This window comes from Urocitellus parryii, chromosome 7 (assembly GCF_045843805.1).
Source record: "Urocitellus parryii isolate mUroPar1 chromosome 7, mUroPar1.hap1, whole genome shotgun sequence".
In the NCBI taxonomy this organism is placed as follows: Eukaryota; Metazoa; Chordata; class Mammalia; order Rodentia; family Sciuridae; genus Urocitellus; species Urocitellus parryii.
Window position 1 is genome coordinate 25464401 of NC_135537.1, and position 26671 is coordinate 25491071.

The 26671-nt window shown below is 31.4% G+C and overlaps 1 protein-coding gene across 3 annotated transcripts in view; it reads left to right on the top strand.

Annotated features, from left to right (window-relative positions):
- The window catches only part of Csmd3 (CUB and Sushi multiple domains 3), a 1110517-nt gene that overhangs the window by 111150 nt on the left and 972696 nt on the right, over positions 1 to 26671 (top strand). For all 3 annotated transcript variants that reach the window (XM_026384530.2, XM_026384531.2, XM_026384532.2), the window contains exon 2: positions 14231 to 14453. In XM_026384530.2, the coding sequence (XP_026240315.2) occupies positions 14231 to 14453 (223 nt within the window). The remainder of the gene's footprint in view (positions 1 to 14230; positions 14454 to 26671) is intronic.

The following is a 26671-nucleotide window of genomic DNA, read 5'->3' on the forward strand; positions in this document are numbered from 1 at the left end:
AATGTTAAGAATGAGAGAGAAGAATTACAGTCCTACATACATCACAGATATAAGAAAGGCATACTATTAACAGTTTTGTAGACATCAATTTGACATCTTAGGTAAATGTGCCAACTTATAAAAATTTCACAATTTCTCTGATATGAAACTCTATTGTGCATATTCCTATAACTTTTAAGGAAATAGAATTTGCAATTGCAAAAATAAATAAATAGATAGATAGATAGATAGATAAATAAATAAATAAATAAATAAATAAATAAAAAGAAAGAAAGAAAAGAATAAAGAAAACCCTGGCCCAGATTATTTCGCTGGGAAATCTTATCAAATGTTTAAGAATATAGAGCACAAATTATTTAACATTAGAAGAGGAGAAAAACTTCACATTCACTTTATGAAGCAGGTAAACAAATACACCATTGATGCCAAAAAATAAATAAATAAACACATTACATAAAACCAAATATTAATTCTCCAAATAAACATAAAGGCAAAAATCTTGTAACCCCTTTTATATATCAGCAACATATAAAAAATAGTTGTATCTTATGACCAATTAACATTTACTACAAAAATAAAGAGTGGTTCTATATTTTTAAAAATAATCAATGTAATCCTTCACTTTGAGATATTAAAAAAGAAAGATCACACAATTCTAATGTAAGAAAATAATATAAAAACAGTACAGAGGAAGGAGGAAAATACAACTCTTCCTAGTTGCAGTTGTTATAATTGGTGATTTTGTAAGTCAGCTTTCTGTTACAATATCAAAATAAATGAAATAATTAACTTATAAGAGAAAATGTTTATTTAGCTCACAGTTCTGGAGACTCCAGTCCAAGGTCAGGCAAACCCATAGCATTAGACCTCTGGTGTGGATGCTTGATGTCAATCATAGGAAAAGCGTGGTGGAGCAAACTGCCTACCTCATGACCCAGAAGCAAAAGAGGAAAAGGTCAGTGTCCCAAAAGTGCCTTCAAGGGGATGTTATCATTGATCTAAGAATCTCCCACTATACCTCCTGAACGTTCCATAATCTCCCCAAATTACCACCCTATGGCCCAAGCCTTTAACACATAGTCTCTTGGGAAGTCTTTAACCAGAAAACTGTAGAAGCCTTGTAGAAAGTCCTATAGATTTACAAACAGACTCATAAATTTAATAAGTAAGCCTAGTGATGTCATAGATATTAACATAAAATAAATATTAAATTGTTATTGTTAATATATAATAATAATGAACATAGGTATATTGTACAGTTATAGTTCTTAGAAATATGAAATACTTAGATTTTAACTAAAAAAACATGTCCAGGACTTCTATTCTGAAAAAAATATACAAGTATGATAACCATAACAAAGAATATGTTAATAAATGGAGACACAGTGTTTATGGCCTAGTAATCTAAACACAGTAAATATATCATTCTCCCTAAATTGATATGCAAGTTTAATGTTATTCTTTCCAAAAATCTCAGCAAGATACATAGACATAGACAAGATAATTCTAAAATTAGTTTGAATGTAAAGGAACCAAAATAGCTCAATAATTTTGAAAAAAAATAATATGGGAAGAGTTAAGTATACGTGATATCAGTAATCAGGACTATGTGGCACTAGCAAAGGGGTAAACATATATACCAGTGGAACTGAAGAGAGAACTCAGAGAAGGACTTTAAAATATTACAAGCTGATTTCAACAAAGGTACAGAAACATTTTAAGGAAAGACAGATTTTTAGGCAAATGTGGATGGATCAATTGCACATGCACAGGCAAAAAATAATAATAATGTTGACAGGTTCTGATACAGATTTTCTATTTCTTCTTTAGACAGTTTTGACAGTATGAGTCATTTCAGTTAAAGATCTATTGATTTTGTTCATGGCATTATGATCTTCGTTAATACGAGTAGTGATTTCCCCTCATTTACTCCTGTTTTTAGTAGTCTTTTTTCTCTTGGTCAGTCTTCATAAAGGTGCTAATACATTAATCTTATCAAAGACCAAATATTTGGTTTTGCTGATTTTATTATCTATTACAAATTCCATTTCATTTCTCTATGTTCTTACGTTTGTGCTGCCATTTTGATTCCTTTTCATTTGCTTTTCTTTTACTAGTGCCTTAAGGTAGAAGTTTACATTTCAATTACATTTACATTCATTTAATTTACATTTTGACATTTACATTTTTTTAAAATATTAGTTCTTACTATTATATATTTACCTGTAAGTACTGCATTAGATACTCTCACATGTTTTGGACTTGAAGTCATTTTCATGATATTATCATAACCATTAGGGCTCAATTTCCATAATCATTTGCATGTTATATGTTTTTCCTTCATTTAATTTTTCAACTTTTTCTGTGTCTTGATAACGAAAGTGTGTCTGAATTTTTTGATCCATCTGCTGATATCTGCTTTTAACTGCAATGTCTTTTCCATATATATTTGATGTCCTTGTTGCTAAGGTAGGTTTTATGAATGCCATTTTGTTATTTGCTTTCTATATGCTTTACACATTTGTTCCTCTATCAATGGATTCCTGCCTTCTTGTTGTTGTTAAGTACTATCTAATGTACAGTTTTAATTATTTTTTTTGGTAATTTTTAATATATTTTAAAGATATTTTTATTTATCTTGAGAAATTACAACCAGCATCTAAATTCAGCTTTCTAATTGAATACTAACTTAACTTCTACAGTATTCATAACATTTGCTCTGATATACCTCCATATTATTCCTTTTCAATATCATTAGTCTCAAACGAAATCTCTCTCTATGTAAGATGTTCAACATAGTTTTATAAGGATTTGTAACTTAAAAATTTTATTTAGAATAAAGAAGTTACTAATATACAGTTATGCTTCTTTGTTTATCTACAGTTTCCCCACTAGTGCTCTTTATTTCTTCATATGGATTTAAATTACTGCCTAATAGTCTTTCATTTTATCCCAAAAGACTCATTTGAGCTTTTTTTTAAAAGACAGTCTGTTAGTGAAACATATTTGTAGATTTTCTTTTTCTGGAAGTGTCATAATTTCTCCTTTATTTTTGAAAATATCTTCTCATATAGATTTTCTTATTAAATTTTAATTTTTTCAGCACTTTAAACAGATAATATCATTACTTTCTGATATCAATAATTTTTAATGATAAATCAGCTATCAATCTTACTCTGATACTATTATGATTAGTCATTTTTCCCTATTGCTATTTTCACTATTTTTATTTCAACAGTTTGTGTCTTAGTGTGAATTTCTAATGAAACATTTGTTTTCCTAGATGTGGAGATTAATATTTTAAATTTGTGTTTTGGAAGAATTTAGCTACTGTTTTTAAAATGTTCTTGATTGCCTCCTGGTTTCTTTCCTCTTCTTCTTGGAACTTTGTTATGCATATGTGGGTACATATAATGATGTCCCAAAGGTCTCTGAGGCAGTGTTTACTTATCTTCATTCTTTTTTCCTTATGTTTCTCAGAAAGGATTGTCAATCTCAGTTGACTTATCTTTCAGTTTACTGATTGTTCTTTCCAAGTTCAAATCTGTTTTTGAATGCCCTTAGTGAATTTTTCATTTCAATTACTATAATTTCCAACAATTTCAGACGGTTTTAAAATAATTTCTTTTTCAGTATTGTCCATTGGTGAGACATCATTTTTGTACTTTCAACTAACTCTTAGTCATGATTTCCTTTGTTATTTAAACATATTTATAATAAATAACTTAAAGCCACTGTCTGAGCTTCTTCAAGCACAGCTAATGTTCACTGTTTTTTTTTTCTTGTACATGAGCCATACTTTTCTGTTTCTTAGCACATGACATAATTTTGGTTGAAAACAGAGTGTTTTTAAATACTAGACTGTATCATCCAGCAAAATTATATCCCCTGTTATCCAAGCCTTGTTGCTGTATATGTATTCTGTTTTGCCATTTGTTCATGCATTGACACTTTCAGGATAATTCTGTAAAACCTGTAGTACTTCTAGTACATGACTACTCAAGCATTTGCTCAGTTTGAAAACAGCATATTATAGACCAGATATTTTCTCAAATGTTCTGAACAAGCACATCTTCCTCCCTGTTCCAAGGGATTTCTAAGTGTTCATGCCTATATACAACATTAAAAAGTTTACAAATCTGTCTAGGCTTTCAATTCTTCAGGCAGCGGCTCAAGTCATTCATTAAATGACTTAGAATCCTCTCTGGTCTTTTCTCAATATGCACATAAGCCTTCACATACTCATATCCTTAAGAGTATATTAGAACTTTTTAAAGTCTGCTATGGAATCTCTTTCTCCAGATCTTTCTTTTAAGTTTTGGCCTGATTCTCATTTATTCCAATTTAGCAGCTATAGGCAGTTGCAGTGTTAAACTTTTTTTTTTTTTTTAATTCTCTGGGAATAGGGCTTTAATCACGGGGTGACCTCCATGTCAGATCATATAAGTACATCTGTGAATAGTTTTCCAGGTAGCAGCAGGATAGATTAAATTGTGACAACATTCTGGGTGAGAAAGGAATTTGTTATGTAGCTCTGAACCTGGTTTATCCTCCACTTGCTGTAATGCTGCTGTATTTCACAGCTGCCATGGTTGTAAGGCTGCTAGTTTTCAAGCTTACTACTGGGAAGACAAGCAGTTGTAGTTTGAGCTACTATGCCACTGATGATGTTAGTGAGGTGAACATTTTTCATTTTGAATTTGTTCTCATAATGGAAGAAAGAATATTGATACAGTCTTCATAAGGGCAATATGCCATCTGCCTAATTAAAATTAAATAAATTCATAGAAAATACTATCTACTTAAATTATCCTTTTAAAACTTTTTTTAAGTTTTTTTTTAATGTAAGTTTTTGATAGAGAATCCAGTGTTACTTAGAGTTTTGGAAGCTGTTCATTTTTTTTTTTGGACAATCATTAGAGCCTCTCTCAAACTTCCAAATTTAGGTACGACCTAAGGAAATGATTTCTATTTTTTTGACATTTATTTGTATTTGTGCCATTAATGAGATAAATTTAATATGTTCCTCTTAGATTTTTCATAAAATATGTAAGGGTAAACTGATTCAAATATTAAAAGCTTTGTGGGCAAAGAGCTTGAAATGTCATGGCCATAAATTTGAAATGGATTTAAACATTACAGAATTAATGGTCTGAAGTTTGTAGATTTTATTTCCTCTGGGGATAAGGATCTGAAAACACAGATTCAGCAAAACTCAATAACATAAATATGTGCAGTAGAGTTTATTTAATAGCACAAGATAATTTGAATAAGTTAATAATTCAGAGATCCAAAGGATGAGATATACACTAATAAGTTTAATAGGTAAAACTCATACATGTTTCATCAGCTGTAAAATGTGCACTGTAAGCATATGTGATCTAACAAGGTTATTGAGAAGATTAAATTAGACAATATATGTTCCTAGAAAATAGAAATCTCAGTAAATTAATATTTTAGTGGAAGCTTTCAGTGTTTTATGTTTCCTTCTTTGTGGATGTTATGGTGAAGATCACTAGAAAAACAAATAATGACAATCAGATTTTTTTTCTTTAGAATTAAACTAATAAATCAACACATTTTTGATAAAAAAAGATCAAAGTGCTTCCCATAAAGGCCAAATGGCGTCTGAGCCAACAGTATTTATGATCAAACAAATTCTATCAACATATTTAAAAAAATAATTGCCAGAGAGAAGGGTGTTTATGTAAGTTTTGTACCAAAAAAATAAGATGAGATATTAGAAGTGAACATTAGCATTATTTATTATAGTATTTACCCAAGAAGCAAATGTGTTCTGGAGGTAAGTATAAACAACTAGCAAATTAGGTACTATATTAAACATTTGAAAGATAAACGTAATGCCTCTTACTCTGAATAGATGCATTTTAATTAATTTATCTAAATTAATTACACATATCCTGTAACTTTTTTTTTAAAGAGAGAAAGAGAATTTTTTAATATTTATTTTTTCAGTTTTCGGCAGACACAACATCTTTTGTTTGTATATGTTGCTGAAGATCGAACCCAGGCCACACGCATGCCAGGCGAGCATGCTATGGCTTGAGCCGCATCCCCAGCCCTATCCTGTGACTTAATAGTCTTATTGACCTTGTGACAGAGAGAGAAAACTATGTTACTAGAAGGAAATACCTTCTGTGTAGTTGTTTACCTCAGACTCTATGCAATTACCTATTTTAAGTCTAGTTCTGATGAACAGACTACTTACCTGTTGCTTATTCAATTTTCTGATAATCTGAGACTAAGATCTGGATTTTGAATTATGAAATGTTCACTTAGGAAATTTTCTGGGACCAGAAGAACATTTTAGGAGACAGCAAATGTAGCTTAAGCTCTAAACAAACCTTTGTGACACATAGTCTAATACTTTCTCTCTAAGGATTGCACATAAAACTCTTTTCCATCTTTCATCATCAGGGAGCTCTGGGATGAGCAAGGTACTGAGAGATGATTTTGAAACTGGCTAACTCCCTCTAACTAATGAGAAGGTATTATATTCATCAGACATATTTGGGAAAAAGTAGATATATTTGTTAAAGTAATCAAGAAGCAAAGTGATCTGACATGTTCTTTGGAAAAGCATATGTAAATTCCACAAAGAAAAAGTAGGCTATCTTATATTATTTATTAGTAACAGAAAATAAATATCGGACAGAGATTAATTCAAATTAACATTCAATACTTATGTATTTTTTCACTGCTGAAATAAAAGTAGTTTAAATAATACATATTTATGAAAGAACACAGCAATAAAATTTAAATTGATTTTTATATTATTTCTCTTGCCGCTGAAAAGCATTTTTCATTTAGTAAGAGCTATAATTCTTATAAGCAAGGTGTGATGGCACATGCCTTTAATCTCAGCAATTCAAGAGACTAAGGCATTAATTTCAAAAGTTGGATGCCAGTGTCAACAATTTAATGAGGCACAAAACAAGTTAGTGAGACCCTGTCTCAAAATTAAAAAAGGATCAGGGATGTTGCTTAATAGTAAAGTGCTCCTGGGTTTAATATCCAGTACAAAAAATAAAAAATTATATACATATATATGTGTGTGTCTGTATATTTATATATATATATATAGAGAGAGAGAGAATACATTTATACTCTGTGTATAAATTATATATTTATATGTATTATATAATTCTTATGTCTACATTTATGTTGTAAATTTATGAATAATGCAAGGAAGATTATTTTGAAACCTTAGGCAAAATACATGCTAGTGTCCTTTAGTTAATCAAAACTCACATTGAACCTGATGCTAAAAGAAACTAAATCAGGTTGAGCTTTAAGTTAATTTTGGGCTTCAAACAGGCTGAACTAGTTATATTACTAGATAATCAAATATTGATTATTAATATTTTTGCTAGTAGTAAAAGAAAATAACTTGAATAACAATTGAATAATGTGAGGCATTTTAATATTTTATTTTACATTTATCAATTAATTCATTGCTTCAGTTAAATCTGTCCACCATCTATAGACTTTTAAGCTATAACAAGAAGCAAATGGCTGGAACTGACATTCTAGTGGAAAAATAAAACTGATGACAAATAAATAAACTAATAATTTCAGACAGTGATTAATGGTTCAAAATTTGAATCAGAGTAAAGTGATAGTTACTAAAATGGGGGAAGATGGTCAAAAAGATTTCTCTAAGTTTAAAAGGGCCAGCATAAATTAATATTTTATTATAATGAATTGAAAGTATCAATGTGGAAACATCATAATTGTTCCAAGTTTATTTGTAGATTCAAAGTCATCCTAATCTCAAATCTAAGCTACTCCTTTTTTATACATTGATAAATTGATTCTAAAGTGTTTAGGAAATGTTTAAAAAAATCAAGGCTATCTTGAAGAAGAAAAATAATGATGAAGAACTTGCATGACCAAACACAGTAATTAACTTACTTGGATAATGTGGTACAGACCAATGGAACCAGTATACAGAAACAGGACTACACAAAATTTCATATTTATTGACAACCAACTGTAGGAAAGTGTGGCCTTATACATAAATGGAGCTAAGTGATTTGTATATTAATTTAATTAAATAAATTAATCCCATCCCTGTTTCACCTACAAAAAAAGTTTGATTTTAGATCTGAATATGATACAAAATGGATAAAAACTTAGAATAGGATAATTTAATTGTGAATAAATATAGAAATGCACACATATAAACTTTTGAATAAAAGTTTAGAAAGTCACATAAACCTGAGGATGATGGTTAATTTAAGAAGAATAAAGATATTGTGATTAAAACAAATAACAAAAGCATTCTAAAGAGTAATAGTTTTATTTCTTTTTTTTCTTTTTTTTTTTTAAAGAGAGCGAGAGAGGAGAGAGAGAATTTTTAATATTTATTTTTTAGTTCTCGGCAGACACAACATCTTTGTTGGTATGTGGTGCTGAGGATCGAACCCAGGCCGCACGCATGCCAGACGAGCGCGCTACCGCCTGAGCCACATTCCCAGCCCTAGTTTTATTTCTTGATATACTTACTAGTAACATGAGTTTCTATTTTTAATTAAGTTTTCCATATATATCCATTTACTTGGTGCACTTTTTATATATCTAGTGTTCTTATAATAACAATACCTTAAAACAAAAAAGCCCTTCTTGAATTAATATCTTTTGAGATTTTTCATATAACATATTACAATTTCCTGAAAGTTTTTGGCATACTAGAAAAGAATATTGTTTCACAATGAGTGATATTCGTTCTTATAAAGAATTTATAATATGTACTTCTACTAATAATAGAGCAAAAATATAAATGCACATACTACCACCTTTTAAGATGTCTGTTATTCAAAAATTGATCAAAAAATAAAATACTATGTTATTTGTATCTGTTTTCTCAGTATGGAAATGTGCGATGTTTTTGCTAAAGTAAAAATATCAGGAAGTATTGAAAAAACTTACTGAATTTCTACTAAATGCTTAGTTTCTGTCTCTTGCTACCATGGTATTTAAACAAATTTTTGAAAGACTTAAGAGAAGCAGTTGTATAAAAAATACATCATAAGTGATAAACATTAAAACTAGAAATATCCATGAGAAAAGCAATAGATTAAATGGAAAATGATACTTTACTTCAATGTCTAATAAGTGATTTTTATACTAAGGACCTGATGAACAGCTAAATACATGTGCTCTGCCTGGAGGAAAGAGTGGTGAGTCAACTTTGTAGATCCCAAATCACCTATAAGAATTTAAAAAATCTGGTTCATGGGTGAAAAATTAAAGATGGATCATAGCTCAGTAAAAGGGGGGGTGTGTTTAAGCTGAGATGTAAGGCACACAGAGAGAGTATGGATGTTTGGACAATGAGGATTAGTCAAAGAATACTGTTAAATAAGGAAGTGACAGGATTCGGTTTGTGTTTCCTTGAGATGACTTTAGCATCAATGTGGATACTGGAGCTCACAAAGACCAGCAGGGTGGATTAGATACTGCTAAAATGCTCCAGGCAGCATATGAGGAACAACTGAATGAAAGCCAAAGGATTTGAAATAGAAAAACAAAGAAGGATGAGAGATAGATGTGAGAGAGTTTAAAGAATGTACTGATGAAATTAGAGAATAAGAAGAATCCTAGAGGATATGAAGACTAGTCTTTGAAATGGTATGTTACATCTGCATACAGATTAGAAGAAAAATGGCAATATAAAATTGAAGATGTGTATTTTTTCATAGTTTATAATCATAAACTCTACACTGTACCTAGTCAAAAGTTATGTGTATGGTTGTCAAGAGAACTGTACAAAGTAGTAGATAGAAACCTAGTAAAGGGATGCTTTTAGAAATCCATGAAAAAGGTGGGAATGTAGCTCAGTAGTAAAGTGAGGTAATGTGTGAGGTCCTGGGTTCAATCCCTGTTTCAAATAAGTAAGTAAGTAAGTAAGTAAGTAAGTAAATAAATAAATAAATAGAAGTCTATGATATCAGGGAAGAAGATATCATCATGCAAGCAATTAGAAGAGATTTCCAAGATGGAAAAAAAAATGGTCAGCAGTTTCAAATGCATGAAGACAACAAAAAGGATAAAAATGAACTGATTTTGATAATAAGAAGGTCACAAGTAATTTTTGCAATAATCATGTCAACACAATTGAACATAGAAGTCCAATAGCAGTAGTTTTTAAAAATGGTTAAAGACAGTGAACAAAAATGTGAATATTACTGTGTCCTCAACCTTGGGTAGCCCCCCAAATATATAAATAAATAAATTTTAAAATACCATCAAAATTTATAAAATAGCCACTACTTTGTTTTATACATATAGGAAAGATAAAATAAAGGCTTGAAATAAGGAAAAAATTAAAAACCCATATTGTTAAATAAACTCCCATTGACCAAGAAATCTGGTAATAAAAATTTTAGTTATAATTAAAGTATAAATCAACTCTTTTAAGTGAAAATTAATAATCAAAATTTGAAAAATATAAGGCACCAGAAATTGTCAAAGATTAAATCTGTGAAAAGCTACATTGCCAGTTTTTAGAAATGATTTTTCCATAAATCTCAGTAACTTGTCTAAATTAACATTTGCTCCCATGTGTTCTTTTAGCAAAATGTGCCTACTCAGATCATAGACTATAACTTACTCTGCAATAATAGCTTAAATATTCCTGTTGTCTCACATTTTAGTTCATCAGGTCCCAGGAGAAAGCTTAGGACAATGTCTTTTGTATCATTTTACTCCCAAGGCATGATATATATTTTAATATGCTGTTTTTCACTGTGACCAAAAGACTTTACAAGAATAACTTACAAGAAGAAAAGGTTATTTTGGCTCACAGTTTCAGAAATTCAGTCAATTATCAGCCAACTCCATTGCTTTTGGTCTGAGGGGAGGCAGAACCTCCTGGTGAAAGAGTGTGGCATAGCAAATCAGCTCAGAACAGGGCAACCAGTCAGCAAGAGCAAGTTCCACTCACCACAGAGCTGAACTCCCAAAGGCTCACACCCAGTAACTTACTGTCTTTTGTCTATCTGCCTATAGTTACCACTCAGTTAATCCACATCAGTGGATTAATCCACTGATATGCTACTTTTCTCATATTCTAGTCATTTCATGTCTTAACATTCTTGCATTGTCTCACACATGAGCTTTTGGGGTCACCTCATATCAAAACCTTAACAATATATGTAATGAATGGATGAATGGATATGGAATAAGAACTGTCAGAGGAGATAAGTAGAAAAGGAGATGATGACCCACATGTACAATAAAGAGCAATAACAGGTTGGGATTTTATGAGAGCAATGAGCAATAAAGAATGAGCAAACTTGTTTTACTTAGAAGTGACCATATGAAGGCAAATACAAATTATCAATGAATCATCACAAACCTAAGTGTTTACTAAAAAAGTGGTGAAAAAGGAAAGGTATCCTTTGAAAATTTGGAAATGATTTAAACAGGCAATTCTTAGGGAAGAATTATGAAGTGATGAAAAGAATGTGGCAAATATATCAAAAGTAATCTGATAAATGGAAAATAAAATAATAAAATAGCATATTTGCCTTGTAAAAATTGCCTTTTAACAAATCTCATGTTGCCAGAATTGGGGCTGCAAGTGGGAAACACTTCATACTATGGTATTAGCATATAAAAAATTGCATTTATTAAGATTAACTTGGCTGTAGCTATCTAAATTCAGCAGTCCCATATCTTGGATTCCATCTTAAAGATATATTATATAAGTACACAAGGATATGGTTCCACTGTTGGTTTTTAATGCTGTTGTAAGCATAAAAATAAAGGTATCAAAGGATTAATAAAATAAATTATACTACAGGCATACAATATCTAAGTAGCTATGTAGTCATTAAGAAACAATGCAGTAGAGCAAATGAAATAGCTCAATGTTAGACTGCTTACTTAGCATGCACAAGGTCCTAGGTTCTGTCCTCAGAACTGGGGGAAAAATGTAGTACAAGTATATATCTAAACCAGAGAATATCACTGATATTTTAAAAATAAATATAAAGATTCAGAAAAATATACACATTATGACTGAGTTAATTTGGAAAAAAATTCAAATGCACAGAAATATAGTTATGTGTGCATGTACCTAGAAAAAGCCTAGAAAGGGAAACATTGAACTGATAAAAAGGACAAACCCTATGAGGCATAAGTTTTTTTTTTTAATACTCTTTTAAAAACTCTATTTCTGATCTTTCATAACTTTTTAGTGCAAATTTTAAGACTACTGTTGGAAAAATGTACATTATTATGAATAATGTCATATTTAATTTAAATATGATGGATAGGAAAGCTTAAAAGAGGTATGATTCCTAATTTGCTTAAAGAAGTAAAAAGGAAGAAAAAGGACTTGAAATACATAAATCAGCAGGCCCTTAAAAAAATTACTGGACAAAGCCACACATGTTATTTTAGGACATATGCCCTTTTCCAAATCCATCAGGGTTATGGGGCTTGAGAATATATAAAACAGACCATAGATCAGATTGTAGCTAAAGGGATTCATGCTCGCATTTTGTTATGAAGTTCAAATTGGAAGCTGTTCAGGCAGAAATCTAATAGAAATGGGTGATAGCTAATTAACCTAAGGCTTCAAAGTAATTGCTCTGCAAGAAGCAATTTAAAAGGAACCTTTTATTTATTTATTTATTTATTTATTTATTTATTTATGAAAATCATAAAATGCCCTATTTGACTTTTGGTGCATGAGCAAAAATATATGAATATATACAGATATTTGATGTTTTAAAAAAACTTTCACCTGATCCAACTTCTTGGTAACATTTTAAACTGGCAATAGAATAACAAGAACTATGTTTCATATCTTAAGCTTAGTACTTTGCCATATATGGAGATAATAGGAGTAGATCCCAGAACTAAATACAGCTCAGAGTGTGGATTTATATTTATTCATCCAGCACTGAGCCACAATCCTTACCACTAGAATCAAGAGTCAGTTACACCAGACAATATGACTGCTTAGTGGAGATCTGACTACCATACAAACAGGAGATCCTGCTGTGAAGAGAGGAAGGAATGAATGTGTGACATCCAAAATGAACTTCTACCTGCCACAATGTACCAAACTGACCTCTAAAATTCTGGCACAGTTTCTTTTCAAAAAGATCTATACTTATATAAAATGTCTTCATTTCTTCCCCCAAAAAGGAATCCTAAATTTCTTGCATTTCTACAACAAGTTCCTAAAACTGATGTTTTGGGTAATGTGGTGTTCTTTTCCTCAAATTTGCTTGGTATCTGTAAGTTCCAGTTTCCTGGAATTTAAGGTTAATATGGGACTCAGAGATGTGGTTTATAATATCTGGGTGAAGAGTTCTGAACAGAATTTCTGATCCTGATTACCTGCCTCTAGGTCTAAGCTTTATTAGCATGTATTCTCTATAAACCCTGGGACTATCTTTTCTGACCATTGTATTAATCTTCGGGTTTTTATATTACACCATAGGATATAGGATATTATACATTTAAATAAACTAATTCCTCAAGAAATAGAGTAAGTGTTCTAGATATCTCCAGGAGTCACACTTGCAATCACTTTTAGACCTCCCATAAAGTCAGTTAGTGTAGAACTCAAGACTTCTGTTGTCAGTTGCCCAGGATCCATATGTTCAATACATTTCCCCCCAACTTCAGGATTCATTCTGATGCAATTAATCTGATTATGCCCTAAGGGCACCAAATGCTTTGATCAAAATTAGAAAAATCATAATAGACATTTAAAAAATCCCTTTTTTATAATCAAGGTGGGTTCAGACATGGGTCCACTTTTTAAAAATAAATATGAGTTACATGGTAGAGATGTCGGCCTGCCATAAAAGTGATCATGCTTTGCCAAGAAAAGGTAAAATTAATTTGTTGAAAATAAATATATATCCTATGGTCATTCAATTTTCAATTCTGTAAATTTCCACAATTAGATTGTAAACTATTTAAAGATAGAATTGTGTTGTGTTGTAATATGCAATGTATAATTAATCAGATATGTTGGGTGATTTCATTTTGTCAATTGGTTTATAATTATTAACCTCAACATGATAAATAATTCTAATATTTTGTTACATATGTATTTTTAAATCTGATAATGTCATTTAGAAAATTGTTAATATAAAAAAACTTTTTGAAATAGTATTTCCCCTAAATTATTTTTTGTTTTATATGCTATTAATATCTGTTTATTTGTCTTCTGTTGCAGGATTTATTTATACATGTGGTGGAACGTTAAAAGGACTTAATGGCACCATAGAAAGCCCCGGTTTTCCATATGGATATCCAAATGGTGCAAACTGTACATGGGTAATAATAGCAGAAGAACGAAATAGAATACAAATTGTTTTTCAGTCATTTGCACTAGAAGAAGAATATGACTACTTATCCTTATATGATGGACATCCTCATCCTACAAACTTTAGGACAAGGTTAGTGTATTTTGAATAAAAGAAGAGAAGAAATGTATTTTATGGGTAAAATTATTTTACATATTATATAGTTATAATAAAGTCATATTGATCATCCAATTATTATTCATTTAGAAAGACATCATTCCATAAAAATTATCTCCATATCTCTCATCTTCTAATACTAGCACATTATCACTACCTCTCAAAAAGATGAATGCAAGTTGAATTGTGAACACTTTAGAGTGGTTAGACATATTTTGGGATTTAAAATTATTATCTCCAAACTTCATTCATTATGGGAATAACTCTTGGTAAAATGAAAGCATATTATATAATGTTTCTTTTAGTGGTATATATCCAATTCTAATGCAAATATATAACAATATACAAAATACAATTACAAAATATCATGAATACATTAGTCATACATTGGCAAAATACATTGATTTTAGATAATGTGTGCACATATATGAATGGCTTATCCTTTTATGTCACAAACTGGGACATTCATGTGTCTGCCCCTGCAAATGAAAACATTAAATTTTAATCTAGTTCATAAAACATGTAAAAATTAGCTCGTATCCTCTTATTAAAGTGGTTCTTCACAATTTTTTCTTGACACCTAGTTAATCTCAAAAACATAAAGCACTTTTTGGTGTCTTATACAAACACTCAATTTAAACATGAATCAACTATAATTCCACCAAAATTTAAAATATCAGGCATTACATATTTTAGTCCTCGATTAATATACCTGTAATTAGATATTTATTTTTTAGTAAATGTTTTCAACTTGCAATTTAAAACATTCTTAGCAGATAATATGTAGGAATTAATGACTTTTTACTAAAGAATACTTGGCTATATTTGAATTATGATTCTGTGAGTCTGTCTTTATATCTAACAATTATATTGTTTTCTTGCTTCCCTGTTTTCCAAGAGGCAGATTATCAATGTTAATATTTTATACATTCATCAGCTTTCCGTATTAATTTGCATTTTTTGAATTTTAAACAAATTTTGTTTATTATTCTTCCAGTTTTAGTAGTGAAAAAGATAATACAGTGCAGAAAATGATGGGCCCACAGGTGAGATTTACATCAGAGTGTGAGGTTTGTTGTTCACCAGCTGTTTGAGCACTCCATGCCATCTCTGCTTAAACTGGGAGATGGTGATACTAGGGGGATGTATACATGTCACTGTACTCTTTTTTAACAATCATAGAGAAATCATGTGTGAAACAACCACATGAATATAAGATCCTATTAGTACACATGTGAACTGCTTCCTGTCAGGACGATAGTTAAAAATGCTTGAGTTGTGATTTCAAATAATGCAAATAAATGTTCACTATCTTGATTATATGTAAGGTCTATTTTCATTCATTATTTTTCTGTTTGTTAACTTACTGGTAATTTCTGATTTCTTCTTCCTCTTACACTGTAAATTCCTTCTGTGTAAAAAAAGTATCCTGTATGGCATATACTTATGCTCATGTTAAAAATCATCTCAAATATTATCAAATGCTGGCCCACTTTTGCCAATGACAGCATTAAATCAAGACAGAAATCCTAGAAGCACATATGCATGCATGCTTACCTTCAGTAGCATATGTGTGTGGGGCGGGGAGGGAGGTCTTTCCATGTAAGGGTTCTGACCATGGGAATATACAGGACAGAGCTCCTCTGGTGAGCAAACTCCCAGGGAGTAACAGGAACCCTGTTTCCCATGGTTGGAATATTTTGCAGTCTTTCCCAGGCACTCTTAAGATAACCACTGCTTGCATGGCCAGAACATATGTCTAATCATAAGCAAAACATTTTACATTGTAACCGAATGTAATCTGGTATAATTAAAGTCAGCAGCTCAGACCAGCAGCCATTTTGCCATTTAGCCATTTTGCCTCTGCACCTCACTTCTATCTCCCTTTGATTTCTTTACCTATACACACCTGTGTATAACCAGTCAGACTATAGGCCATAAAAAAAAAGAGAAGGTACATTCTAAAATATTGAGACATCTAAAAGGATGCACATAAAAAGCACACAGACTATTATGTATTTTCTTTACACCAGCAATTCATGCCCTATAATTGGTATAAATCTAAAAATGAAGTAATCCCCTTAACATTATCTGCTAGTTCCTATAAAATTGCTGATAGCATTGTTATATCTATTCTCTCTAGGTCACCTTACAAATTAGAGAAGATTATTATTTTATCTCTGCATTAAAAAAAACAGTTGTGGCCTCTGGAATGTTGAAAGACTTTGAGAGATTGAGATAACTATTGTTCTCATTCTTTGCTTGCTAATATGTAAATTGGAAAAAGTAGCATTTAATTTACAGAGATTTTATGAGGATTACGGTGTAATAAAGCTCAATAAATCTAACTCTTGGCAATTATTTAGTGATTTCTCTGTACCCGACACTACTAGATGTTTTGTATTAAACACAGTATTTAACTTCTTCTCTTCCCAAATGGTGTGAAATAATTACTGTTATCATTCTCATCATTTTACAACTGGGAAAATGAGGCTTTAACTACTTGCCCAAGGTTAGTATTGTTGAAAGTAGCATGAAGCAGGGCCATCAAAACAAAACAAATTTAGCTCAATTCAGATTTTATGCTCTTAACTTTAGTTATAACTAATTATTTGTAATCCTCAAAATATATGTAAAATTAAAATATTTTTCTTTGCTTCATTTCATAAAATTTGATAAGATAAATCATGAAAATGATATTATATGTATTTGAAAATATAAGTATTACATGTATTTGAAAATACTTATTTATCTTAAATATTTATTTATTAAATATTTAAACATTAAATATTTATTTTCAAATACAATAAAATATAAAATAATGGAAAGATAATCTACAAATATATTCTTGCTATTTGTTTTATAGACTGTGTTCTAATATGTACTTTTAAAACATTCTGTTCACTGTAAGATGTTTAATGCATCTATCTGTTGCTCTTTGTGCTTAAAGAAATACAGTTGCTAATGATATAGCTTATTTTAGTTAGCACAACTGGGGAAAAAAATCCAATGTGTAACCTTCAGCCTCTACCAGACTGTATTTACATGCAAAATCTACTGTTTGATTAGAAGTTGAAACTGCTGCTGGCAGAGTTAGATTCATGTTTGCATCTGTTTCTTTGACTCACTGTTTTCCAGCTTTTTGTTTCTCTCACATGGGATCACATTCTCACTTAATGCATGTCCTTATGGTAGGTCTGCTGTTCTCTTTCTTCCAGAAATTGAAACTTATTTTTTGTTACTTCTCACGAGTTCCAAGGTTTTGTAAAAACAGCTTGCTGTAGTTGCTTTGCCATAATGCAGAAAAGATGTCATCTTTATAAATACAGAGACACATTGGGATTTGTAACCAGTTCTATACTTCTAAACTTCTTATATCCTGCTTATTTCCTATACATTTTTAATTTAGTAAATAAAATTGACATTGGTAATTGAATGAATGCTTTCAGCAAGGCACCATTACATTCCTTTCTTGGTAATAACTTTAGCATAGAATGAATGTTTGTGTATTTAAAACAGCATTTGTCTGTTTTTATGCACAAAGTATTATACAATTTGTTTACTTTGTTTATACCAATAGCATATCCTCAATAAGAAAAGTATACCATGAACTAAAAACAAACAAACAAACACCTATATCATGAGGTAGAGATGGACATATTCAAGTAGTTAGAATCATCCTATATATGTAATTTATGTCCATATTATATGTATATCAGATATGATTAGAATTTTTAGAAGCATCAATTTGCATAAGTATACTATAAGTCATTTAATTATTCTGTTGTAAGATATTTTGGGTTTTTGTCATAATTAGTTCAGATATCAGCATCTTCAAAAGTAAATACTTTCTATATCTTAGATTAGTTCCTTAGGAACAGGATAAATATTTGAAAAGCCAAAAGTAATATTTTTCATATTACTACTCTGCTTTCCAAAAGCTTATGTTAATGAGTACTATTGTGAGTAGATGAGTATACTCTATTTGCATTTAGTCTTAGCAGTCTTATGTCTTTCATTCTCAGTTTAATTACCTTATTTTCATATATTTAATTATTATAGGTTCTAACATTTTCCCATGTTTTTTGAAACTACACTTATTTTGCTCTATTAATTCCTTGTGTCTATATGCCACTGTCTTTCTTGATGTCTTGTATAATTTATTCATATTGAATATATAAATATTTGTCTTGTGATAAAAACATTTCCCCACTTATTTATGTCTTATAAAATCTTGGTTATTCTTTTCTACCCAAGTAGTTAAAGAATTTTAAAATTGTTTATAATGAGGTACACTGTTTAGAGATTCTTTCCATATCTTTTAATTTTAGAAAGCCATCAAGCCAGATTTTTTTTTACTGCTTAATTTTTTTAATGTTTACATGTGTAACTCAAATGCATTTGAAAACTCATAAAATATATTTTTTAATCTCTTTCTGTAGAAGATAATGATTATTTTACTAATAAAACCAAGGCAGCAGTATATTTTCACAAAGTTAACTAGAAAGACTTTCCTTTGTTATGTCTCTTGAATGTTACTGTAGGCTCCTCACTCCTATTTGGATAGGGCATATTGTGGACCATATTTGGTTGTAATAGAAAAACTGACCTACTGTGGCTTAAGCAAAAGTGGGTTTGTTTCTCTCAGGTAATAATGACTCTATTAATGTGTAACTACCCAAGAAAGCCAAAACTTTCCCCAAAGTCTTGCATACCTTTAGTGAGAAGTATTCTGGATAAAGACCATTCCATTTTTACCATCATCTATGCTAATTGCAATGTGAAGGCCAAGGCCAGACTGACAAAAATCAATCACTGTATCATAATAGTCCCATTCATACTTCTTATTTTACTGTTAAAAATCAAAGTTACGTTTTAAAGAATGCTTGATCTTCTAAATAAATTACTCCTAAATTTGTCATTGAAAAAGAAGATAGCTCACAAATTCATGGTCAAAGTATCATAATTACTGAATAAAGTTTATGTTCTTGAATTATAAAAATATATATGAATTAATAATGTTTCAAGTAAAGAAGTAGGTAAAGATAGAAAATGAAAATTAAATGTAAATGTAAACATAACAAAAATCTTATTGGCAGAGGCAGACAATATTAAACCATAAAGAACCTGCTGTACAGAAATAATTTAGCTGGTTGAGGTGAAGAAAGTTTTCTATTTTAAATATGTCACAAGAGACAAGAGAATCAGGGAAATCTTGGAATACATGATAGTAACAAGAGATTTCTAAGAGAAAGGAGCAACCTGTGCAAAGATTGTAGTTCTGTAGCCCACATGTGAAAATATGTAAATAAGGAAGGCAGACAAGTGGTATAATAGACCAAGGTCTGGTGACCTCTGTAAAGACTGAGTTTCTTTTTTTTTTTTTCTTTCTTTCTCTTTTTTTTTTAGTTGTTGATGAACCTTTATTTTGTTTATTTATATGTGGTGCTGAGAATTGAAACCAGTGCCTCACATATGTGAGGCAAGCATTCTACCACTGAGCCACAACCCCAGCCCTAAAACTGGGTTTCATCAGTGAGTTTCAAAAGCTTTCCAGTGGAAATGTGATAAAACTTGGGCCACTGCCAACCCTGTTAAGGGGAGTCACCCACACCTCACAGGGTTGCCAGGCCTGGGCTGAGCATTCCAGCCTCTGCTGTATGTGCCTCTGAGTACTGTGTCAGTGGAGAAGTACTGTGCCTGAGTCAGACAGGGGAAAGGAGAACTTTTATGTAATACATTCACAAACAGGGATCTTTTCTTCAATTCCTCCCACTAGTGGGGGCACAGTTTTCTAATTTTCACAATTCATGACCCTGTTATAATCTCAAAGGGTCATTTAAGCTGCCTGAAGAACAGGTTCTGTCAATTCCAACAACAAGTTGTAATTTATTGATATTATGAATTTTGTGAGATAAGTTGATATGGGGAAAATATCAAGAATTACATAGTATATCATTATATAAAATTCAATGTCATTATATAAAGTCAATAACATTATATAAAGTCAATACCATTATATAAAATTCTGGTTTTATATTTTAAGAAGACACTTTATACAAAAATTTAAACTATTTAAAGGAAGTAGAGACTACAAATATGATAAAAGTAAGGAAAATAGAACGCCTAATAGTATAACTTCTCAGAAACATACTGGAGTAAATATTTTTTTTTTATTTTTAAATTCTTGAAAAATGGGAAATTATCAGTGTTAAAATTTTCCTTATCCCTGTTGACATTCATATTTCTTATGAGTATAATCTGTTTCTATTAGCTCCTTTTAAAGACAAATGCATCAACAAACAAAACAAATTATAATACAAGAATAATGTATCATCATTATAACACTGAGGGAGTAAGGTGACATATATCTGTAAGTCCCACTTAGTTAGAAGGTTAAGGCAGGAAGATGGCTTGAGCCCAGGAGTTCAAATGCATCCTGGATGATTTAGTCAGCTTTTGCCAACTGTGACAAAAAGCTCTGACCAGAACAATTTTAGGGGAGGAAGTATATTTTGGGACTTATGGTTTCAGAGGTCTTAGTCCATAGATAGCAGGCTCCATACCTTGGGACTCAAGATGAGGCAAGATATCATGGCTGAAGAGTACAGCAGAGCTAAGCAGCTCACATGATGATCAGAGAGCAGAGAGAGTGGTCTCTACTTGCCAGATACAAAAATACATACACCCCACCTAGCACCAGTACCACTCAGTTAATCCCATTAGGGATCAATTTACTGATGAGGTTAAGGCTGAAACCAAATCATTTTTCCTCCAAACCTTCTTGCATTGTCTCACACATGAGAGTTTGAGGGATACCTCACCTCAAAACCATAATCCCAGACATCATATTAAGACCCAATTTGCAAAAAAAAGAATGTAACACTGATTTAATAACATTTTATTGTATATATGCATATACATATATACATGTGTGTATTTTTATTTAATTTTACCAATTCAGATCGTAAAAACAGCTAAATTGATGTCACAAAATCATTTGAAAATTTTGACTATACATTCTTTATAATATTCCTACAATAAAACTAGAGATGTAATTCCAAAATATGGTAAAGAATATCTTTTAATCTCTTAAACTAAATAACAATAAGGCTAACTTTAGCTTTTATTTAAATAGAGGCTATGGATGGTCAGTTTCACTTATGTTAATTTAGTACAATATAATTATAATTTCTATTTCATTAAAATTTGAAGCAGAGCAAGGAAACAGGAGCTATCATACAATTAACTAAAATGAATGAATTATAGAAACTAAAATGATGTAGACATAGAAACATTAGTTCCAAATATTTAAAACTATACCAAATTTTGATTATAGATTAGATAATTTACTGGAAATCTATAGGATTAAAAAAAAGTTGGAGTGTTGACCAGTGTCAGTATCACATCAACCATCATATGGAAAAATAAAAAATATATATATTCTACCACAAATAGACCCCAAGTTAGTATAGCAAAACAGTTAAAAATAAACTCCATAAGTATCCTACAGATGTTATAATAAAAAATTAGTGCCTAATGACATAGAGATGAAAAGCAGAGAACCACACTGTGTTTATGAGTAAAATGACTATATTTGTAAATATCTCAACTTTTGAAACTGTAGAGATTCTGTTCAAATCTCTTAATATATTTTGGGTTACTTGAAAAAAAATGATATAATTATTCATTGAACCATCCCATCACAACATAACAACCAGGAAAATAATTAAATGCAAGAGTAGAGAGTTTACTTATTTTTAAAATATTTTTATGGTATATTATAATTGTACAAAGGGGTACAATTTTTTGTTACACATAAATGCATGCACACAATATAACATAATTTAGCTAATTGCAATTGCCCAGTTTTTCCAATTCCCTCATCTTCCCCTCCCCACTAGTCCATGTTCTCTAATAGTAGAGAATTCAAACAATTTTTGATAGGGGTGGGGAGTACTAGGGTTAAAGCCTTGGGTGCTTTATTCATTGAGCCACATCCTCAGCACCCTCCCCACTTTGTGAGATTAAGTCTCATTAAATTGCCAAGGCTGAACTTGAACATGTGATCCTCCTCCTGCCTCAGTATCCAGAGTTGCTGGAATTACAGGTTTGTGCCACAACACCCAATTGAGAGTTTAATGATCAAATTAGACTTCAAGCAAAATAAAATTCTAAGTAACTAACAAGAAGAAATTACTTATAAAATGTATAAAATACCAAGGCTTGATATAATTAATATAAATAACTTTTAAAAAATAACATGAGAAATATAATCATATGCAGAGAAGAATGCACAAAAAATGCTAAAATTCTAATATACAATAAGAAAACAGTAAAAACAGATGTCATTATCAGAAAAAAGCAAACAAAAGTAACATTTTCAAATATAAAATTTACCAAAACTATTATAAACACTGAAAACACTGCATTTTGATAAAGATATTTAGTTATTTTGTCACATAAGAAATAGGAATACCAGGGGCTGGGGTTATGGCTCAGGAGTATAATGCTTGCCTTGCACATGCAAGGCCTTGGATTTGATCCTCATCACCATATAAAAATAAAAAAATAAATAAATAAAATAAAGTTATTTTTTAAAAAAGGAATGGGAATACCAGTTTATTCATGATTTCTGAAGGATAATTGCATAAAGTGTCAAACATTGTTTAAACATATGCTAGGAATTTATTATAAATAAAATATTTAAAATATTCCCTTCTTGAGAGAGAAGATGGAAGGGAAGGGGAGGGGGGATAGTTGAGGATAGGAAAGGTGGCAGAATACAACAGTCACTAATATGGCATTATGTAAAAATGTGGATGTGTAACCGATGTGATTCTGCAATCTGTATTTGGGGTAAAAATGAGAGTTCATAACCCACTTGAATCTAATGTATGAAATATGATATGTCAAGAGCTTTGTAATGTTTTGAACAACCAATAAAAAAAGAATAAAAAAATAAAATAAAATATTCCCTTCTCCAAATTAGGCATAGATTTTTATTGATTGATTGATTGATTGATTAATTGTACCAGGGATTGAGCACAAGTGCATTCACCACTGAGCCACATCCCCAGCCCAATTTTGTATTTTATTTATAAACTGTCTCACTGAGTTTCTTTGTGTCTAACTTTTGCTAAGGCTGGCCTTGAACTCATGATCCTCCTGTCTCAGCCTCTGAAGCTGCTGGCATTACAGGCATGCTTCACCACTCCTGGCTTAGGCATAGCTTTTCTTTGCTGTTTTACTATTTTTATTTATAATTTTGTAAAATAGAAAAATCAAGAATGTTTAAAAGGAGAAAGTGGTTACTAACAAATAAAGACAATACATTAATTAGAAAATATATCTTAATATTTTATGGGCAGGAAAGTGACTCACAACATATTACTGGCTAAAATAAAAAAAGCAGTCTGCAAAGCATCTATAAAATCATATAATATGATAGCTTGTACATTTGTGTCTGTGTACATTTGTGCATTTTTATCTAAGATGTTTGTATCTAAATCTCAACCATACTTACTTTTTAGTCAAATTTTTCATTTCTGTGACCAAAAGACCTCACAATATTATTAGAGAAGAAAAAAGGTTATGTGGTCTCATGATTTCCAAGATCTTTAATACATAGACAGCTGACTCTATTGGAAAGCAGGATCAGAACATCATGGCAGAGGCAGGCAACTCAGAACATGACAATCAGGATGCAGGGAGCTCTGCTCACCAGAGACAAAAATATATACCCAAAGGCATGCCTTCAGTGACTTACCCCCTCCAGGTGCATCCTACTTACCATTATCAAGTTCATCCATTCAATAACGCACTATTTAATTTAAGGCCCTTCATAACTTAACATTTTACCTCTAAATTTTCTTGCATTGTCTCACACATGAACTTTTGAAGGACATTTCATATCTAAACTACAATATCCTGCCCCCTGGCACTAAAAAGCTCATGACCACATCACTATGCAAAATACATTTAGTGCATTTCCAAGAGTACCCACAGTCTTAATAGTTTTAGTATTTCCCAAAAGTCCATGTCCTAAGTCTCCTGAGATCCAAGGTGGACTTTTAATGTGAGTCCTATAAAAATCAAAAGCAAGTTACATATATCCAATATATAATGGCACAGAGTAAACATTTCCATTCAACAAAGTAGAAATGGGGATGTTGAAAGAATTGATTAATCTAAAGCAAGACCAAAATCTGGCTGGGCAAACAAGTTCTATAGCTCCATAGCCAGCATCTAGGCCATATAGTATCATATTTTTTGGTCCAAACGTTTGTGTGGCTCTGCCTCTATGGCCTTGCTGATTGAAGCCCATATGGTCTCCTTTCTTGGCTTGTTTCTGTTCTATTCCTGAAGCTTTTCTCAATAGATGTCTCAGGTTACTGGCATCTCTTAATTTCAAGGGTCTCCACTTCAGCTTTTCTGTTTTACCTTTTTATACATCACCCTCTCAGGGACAGCCAAAAAGATTCTGCCTCCCAGGTATTCTTTTGAAATCTTGGTGAAAACCTTCAAGACCTGTTAACTATAGCATCCTAAAATCCTGCAGAATCAGCACCACGTGGTTGATACTAAGGTCTGCTGTCACCTGAAGCAATTGCAAACATGCTGGGACTCTGATTACAGGAGCCTTTGAGCACCTGTATGGCTGAACATAGTAAAATAATTTCCTAGTCCCCTGTGTGAAAGCAGGTTGTTTTCAGGGTCTCTTAAAGGTCTTGTCAATTCTTGAGATGACCTCAAGGTGTCCTGTCATTTCTGAGTAAAGTATTTCCATCTCTTTAGTAGCTATACTCTTGGTCACACCTTCCTTGGTCCCGGTTTTACTCATACTTTTCTGACAAAAATTCAAGTTTTTCAGTCTTTCTCCTCTGTGTTTAGCTCCTGATTATTACAGTAAACATGGCCAAAAATTGCCAGCAATATCCAGGCTACTACTCAAATGCTGTGCTATCTTGAAATTTCCTCTGCCAGATTAATTAGCACATCACTTTTAAATTCAGCCTTACTAAGTCTCAGGACATGAGCAAAATGAAGACAACATTTTTGACAGGGTGTAACATAAACAGCTACTAGTCCAATTTACAGGAGAGTTCTCCTGCTAATAACCTCTTGAGCCCTGTCTTTACTGTCCACTGTCCTGTGAGCATTCTAGTCATCTGAATTCCCACCAGTATCACCCAGTAAGTTTTGAGTGCAACATCCTAAATCCTTTCCAGCTTGTATTTCTAGACTTTTCAAAATTCTTACCCCAACAAATTGGCTCCAAAACTTCTGAACCACATGGTTAATTTAGTCACAGCAATGATGCTGCTTCTCATTACCAATTTCTGTTTTGGTCAGTTTTTTTTGTTATTGTGACCAAAAGACCTGAGAAGAGCAATGTAGAGGAAAAGTTTATTTGGATCACAGTTCAGATGTCTCTTTCCATAGATAGCCAACTCCATTGCTCTGGACCTAAGATGAATCAGAATATTATATCACCAGGGTGTTACAGAGGCAAGAAGCTCATAACATGGCAATCCAGAAGGGGAGAGAGCTTTGCTCATCAGAGGAAAATATCTACCTCAAAGGCAATACTCCAGTGAACCCAGTGATCTATCTCTACCAGCCACAAGATACCAGCCTATAGTTATCACCTAGCTAATCAATTCAGGTGGATTATTGCATTAATTGTGTTAAGGTTCACATATGCCCACCATTTTACCTCTAAACTTTCTTGCATTGTCTCACAAATGAACATTTGGTGGACATCTCATATCTAAACCATGACAGTTACATCAGGGTGATTCCTTTTTATGCTACTCTTTGATTCCTGAGATTTTTACTTTGAATAACCAGTGACATTAAAAAATAGCAGTCTAGATTCCTTACCTCTCTTCCTATCATATATTTATTATTAATTGGTGTAATTTAAAATTCAAACTTGAAAATATGAATATCATAAAAATGAGCTGTGACTAAATCTATTATAAATAGTTTAGACCTTCAAATAAATCAAAACTATAGTATGAAGTTATTTTCTAACTTTAAATTTATAATCTCAGCCTATATACTTTAATAATAATGAAAATAAATCCTGAGAATTGAGATTACTTTGTACAGTTGTAAATAGGATGTGTAAATGATTATATAGCGTTGTCCTACCTTATTTTATTTTCTCAACAATTTTTTTCTCTTAT